Raw genomic sequence first — 4,375 nt, 5'->3', positions numbered from 1 at the left:
TTTCCGATGTGCAATGGGGCAGTACAGTAGCAACAGAAGGTAGTAAGGCATGCATGCAATTTGTGGTGGGGACGTGGAGGGAACCAGTAGCATGCACGTAGACGTGAGCGCGGGAACGGGCTCTTCATCATCATATGAGAGTTGGGAAAAATGGGAAGCCGTACAAAGAATATTCGGTGATGTGGCAAGGGGGTAGTGAAAGCTGAGGTGGAGAGGGTGCAGGTAGGAACACGTAAGCGATGAGGTAAGCAAAATAGGGGATATAGTCAATTAGAAAAGCGGTGCGTGCTGCCTAATTTCATCTTGATTATCATCATATACATATTCATATCTCATAGATCTTAGACAGAGTTCTGCTTTAGCTCCCATTGATTGATTGATTGTTGCAAAGATCATCATCCTTCTCTCGAGAATTATCCAATTCTCTCATCTATGGATCGTTTAGCTGCCCGACAGCAGGTTCTGCTTGACCATCTCTGTCCCTCTCGCACGCCCCGAATCTCTTCTGAACTCTTGGTGAGAACCGCCCTTGCTTTTTGCCGTCTTGCAATAGGTTCTTTCATCACGGCTCTTTGAAAACCCTTACCGGATCTCGAATTTTGCACGTCGATACCATTAAACCCAAGCTTGCACTGTGCAGCTTAGAAAATCTGTTTTGTATCCCTTTGAAAAATTAATAATAAATCTCATTCTTTGTTGCTACCTGCGCGTTTGTTTGAAAAATTAGTAATAAACCTTGCTAACCTGCGCGTTTGGATAGGAGTTTGGGAGTCTTTTTTAGGCTCTTATTTGGTTTCTCTCTACTGATGGTGGTAAGAAATTATGTTTCTAGTTATCGACTTGCTCGGCTGGGGATAGCGCTGCTTACGAGAGGACCACTGATTTCAACGATGATGTCGTCATTGTTGCGTAAGAATGTTATTCCTAAAGGCTCACTGATTTTCTAATGAATTTCAATTTCTATGTCCTGATGAGACTCATACTATTATGCAGAGCTTATCGAACCCCTATTTGTAAATCTAAACGTGGTGGCTTCAAGGATACGTACCCTGACGATTTGTTAGCACCTGTCCTAAGAGTAAGAAAGAGATAGACATTGTATTTTTTTGTTTGCGATGAGTAAATTAGGTCATTATCATATGGATGTTTCTTCTGATGAGTTTAAGCATCTGATGCACAGGCTGTTGTCGAAAGAACGGGTGTAAACCCTGCAGAAATTGGGGATATTGTTGTTGGCACTGTCCTTGCCCCAGGATCACAGCGTGCAAATGAATGTCGGATGGCTGCTTTCTATGCAGGGTTTCCAGGTGTGTCTTTGGCTGAATGAGTCTAGCTTCAGTGTTTTGGTTATCCATGCCTCTTTGCTTCCTTCTGCCTTTGTGTTTTGTATCGTGAAGGTGATGGTAGTTTTGGAGCATCTTTGTTCCTGGAGTTTTGGGCAATGTTTATGGGGGCTCTGACTGGTTTTTCATGTGTATGTATTGTGATCTTGCACAGAAACTGTTCCTGTTCGAACTGTAAACAGGCAATGTTCTTCAGGCCTGCAAGCTGTTGCTGACGTTGTTGCTGCCATTAAAGCAGGATACTATGATATAGGTAAAGCTCAGTACTAGTAACTGAGGAAGTGAATTTCTTCCTAAAAATGGTTCTTTTGACGTTAAAGTCCCTTTCCAGGTATTGGTGCTGGGTTGGAGTCTATGACTGCCAATCCCATGGCTTGGGAGGGTTCTGTAAATCCAAAGGCAAGTATTTCCAAAGTGTTGTGGTGTATTTCGAAAGTGTCGTTCGAGGTCAAAAATCATGCTTGTTTTGTTGTTTGCCTATGATATTTGCCGTCCATTACTTGCTTCAAAACTGAGTAGCTGCACTTAATGATCTGGAACAGGTCGAGACCATACAAAAGGTGCAGGACTGTCTTCTCCCAATGGGAATTACTTCAGAGAATGTGGCTGAACGCTTCAATGTCTCACGGAAGGTGCAAGATGAGGCTGCGGTAGGTATTTGTGTAAATGGTCTTGTCAGAGTTGTGTAAATTACAAGGTTAGCTCAAAGCTGAGATATTGATGGCGTTTTGGACAGGTTATCTCCCATGCTCGGGCTGCAGCTGCAACAGCAGCTGGGCGGTTTAAGGATGAGATTATTCCAGTTGAAACCAAGGTGGGTCTGCCTGTTTATGAACACTTTCACTGCAAACTGATGAGGAACAATGATATGTCAAGTTTGTCAAACATTTCGAGGAGGTAATTAGTTACTGTGCTTTTTATGAAGCTGGTGGATGCAAAATCTGGCAATGAAAAGCCCGTCATCATATCCGTAGATGATGGTATCAGACCTGGAACAACTCTTGCTGATCTGTCAAAGCTCAAAACTGTGTTCAAAAAGAACGGTTCTACCACTGCAGGTTTTTATTTTGACCCTAGAGTTTGTCTTTTTTTGGGAACTGAACTTGCAGATTTAGAAGAGGTAGGATTCAATGGTTTGCTGACATTTAATCTGGCAGTCTGTGGTGAGGACAAATAAACTCACTTAATAGATATGTCCTAATACAGGAAATTCCAGCCAGGTCAGTGATGGTGCAGCTGCTGTTCTACTTATGAGAAGGAATGTAGCGTTGAAGAAAAACCTTCCGATTCTCGGTGTCTTCAGGTTTGGTTTTTTAATATTTAGTTATGGTTTGATTGCTGTGTGGTTTGAAAGCAAAGTTCTAGATGTGAAATCAGACAGATTTTTAAGTCTTTGTTTGGTCCAGCAGGAGCTTTGTGGCTGTTGGTGTTGATCCAGCAGTGATGGGAATCGGGCCAGCTGTGGCTATTCCGGCAGCTGTGAAGGCTGCTGGACTTGAGATTTCTGATATTGATTTATTTGAAATAAATGAGGTCCACGTGCCCCTCTATCATTTTTCATCTCTACCATTTTATTGTTTGTGAGAAGCACATAGAAATATATTTGAGTGTTCTGGTCTGAAGAGCATGCTTCATCTTTTTAAAGGTTCAAATTTAGACCTTTGGGTCTTTAAACAGCTGACAGATTCGCAACATTACTGGCAAATAAAGCTCTTTGAGTAGTGACTTACCCCCGTGATTTATTTTCCAGGCCTTTGCTTCTCAATTTACCTACTGTGCCCAGAAATTGGAACTAGATACAGAAAAGGTGAACGTTAATGGGGGTGCTATTGCTCTAGGTCATCCCCTTGGAGCAACAGGTGATATGTGGATCAAAAGTTGTGAACAAGATTCTGTTTGTGGGAAAAGAATTTGGTTTATGGATTTTTTTGTAGGAACAGTTTTGATTGAACTTAATGTCTTAATGTTGACCCTCTCTCCTTTGAAGGGGCACGTTGTACGGCAACCCTTCTCCATGAGATGAAGCGCCGTGGCAAAGACTGCAGGTTTGGGGTGGTCTCCATGTGTATAGGTATCATCCCTTTCTTCATTTTACTTGAACACGTCTTCTGACTTTATGGCAACATGTTTGATTCGAGCATACAATCGTATGTAGGTACGGGAATGGGAGCTGCTGCAGTATTTGAACGTGGGAGTGTTGTGGATCCTTTGAGTAATGTACGGTCCATTCAGCAGCATGACCAATTGTCAAGAGACGCACAGACATAAAATAACGGGACTTTTCCTTTATTCCGAGTTATATAAATTAGGGGTGTCAGCAACATGAATAGTGATTTTATGGCAGTCAGATTGGTAAGATTAGGTAGTGCAGCTTCCTGATGGATAATATCAAGCAGTTCATGAATGTTATCAAATATTCCATTGCAGTTAGGTTGGTAAGATCACAGTAGCACAGATTCCTGCTTGATAAATTTTCAAGCAAAATCATGAATATTGTCAATAACTTTCAGTCATGTTCTATTTCCTTCGTGGGTGATGGTTGCCATTTCCTTTTATAAATTTCAGTTATAATTCCTAAAGCTGACAATATTTTGATGCAATATGTTTCCTATCACTTTTCATAATTGTGAAAGTATTCCGCGTCTCCCCATTCTCTAATTATCAATTAACAGTCTATTTAATAGCCAACACAATAAATTTTTTTCGTAGGTGATGGTTATAGATTAAGGGTGTCCAGTCTTCCTATCGATGTTAGTCATAATTCCTAAAGTTGACAATATTTTGATGCAATATGTTTCCTATCACTTTCATGAATTGTGAAAGTATTGCGTGTCTCCCCATACTGTAATTGTCAATTAACAGTCTAATATTGTTGGTTGAAACTTGGATTACACAAAGAAAGCACAAGACTTAAGTTGGATCATAAACTACTACTTGCAGCCTGGTGTGAAGGCCTTTGATTTTGATATGTGATTTTTATTGATATAGATTAGACCTAGGGGAAAATTTGAATAAAAGGAGGAATTTTGTTC

At 40.9% G+C, this 4,375-nt stretch overlaps 1 protein-coding gene across 1 annotated transcript; it reads left to right on the top strand.

Annotated features, from left to right (window-relative positions):
- Positions 1–293: 293 nt before the first annotated feature.
- On the top strand, positions 294–3,863 carry LOC147905769 (3-ketoacyl-CoA thiolase 2, peroxisomal-like). Its single transcript, XM_087374510.1, has 14 exons — positions 294–516; positions 833–909; positions 994–1,078; positions 1,181–1,307; positions 1,498–1,596; positions 1,675–1,742; positions 1,886–1,993; positions 2,080–2,157; positions 2,269–2,401; positions 2,550–2,646; positions 2,753–2,876; positions 3,094–3,202; positions 3,331–3,414; positions 3,499–3,863. The coding sequence occupies exons 1-14, from the start codon at positions 433–435 to the stop codon at positions 3,609–3,611; spliced, it is 1,386 nt and encodes a 461-aa protein (XP_087230636.1). The 5' UTR covers positions 294–432; the 3' UTR covers positions 3,612–3,863.
- Positions 3,864–4,375: the final 512 nt, after the last annotated feature.

Source organism: Dipteris shenzhenensis, chromosome 1, assembly GCF_047967505.1.
Source record: "Dipteris shenzhenensis isolate YYH24624 ecotype China chromosome 1, Dip_SZ_1.0, whole genome shotgun sequence".
In the NCBI taxonomy this organism is placed as follows: Eukaryota; Viridiplantae; Streptophyta; class Polypodiopsida; order Gleicheniales; family Dipteridaceae; genus Dipteris; species Dipteris shenzhenensis.
The sequence above is the reverse complement of the archived record's forward strand: the minus strand, read 5'-3'. Positions and strand labels throughout refer to the sequence as shown.

Bases quoted from the DNA above. Each gene is read 5' to 3' on its own strand.
- LOC147905769 (XM_087374510.1), top strand. From the start codon at position 433: ATGGATCGTTTAGCTGCCCGACAGCAGGTTCTGCTTGACCATCTCTGT. The intron at 1,079-1,180 runs GTAAGAAAGAGA...TCTGATGCACAG, and splicing joins TGTTAGCACCTGTCCTAAGA to GCTGTTGTCGAAAGAACGGG. The intron at 2,647-2,752 runs GTTTGGTTTTTT...TTGGTCCAGCAG, and splicing joins CCGATTCTCGGTGTCTTCAG to GAGCTTTGTGGCTGTTGGTG.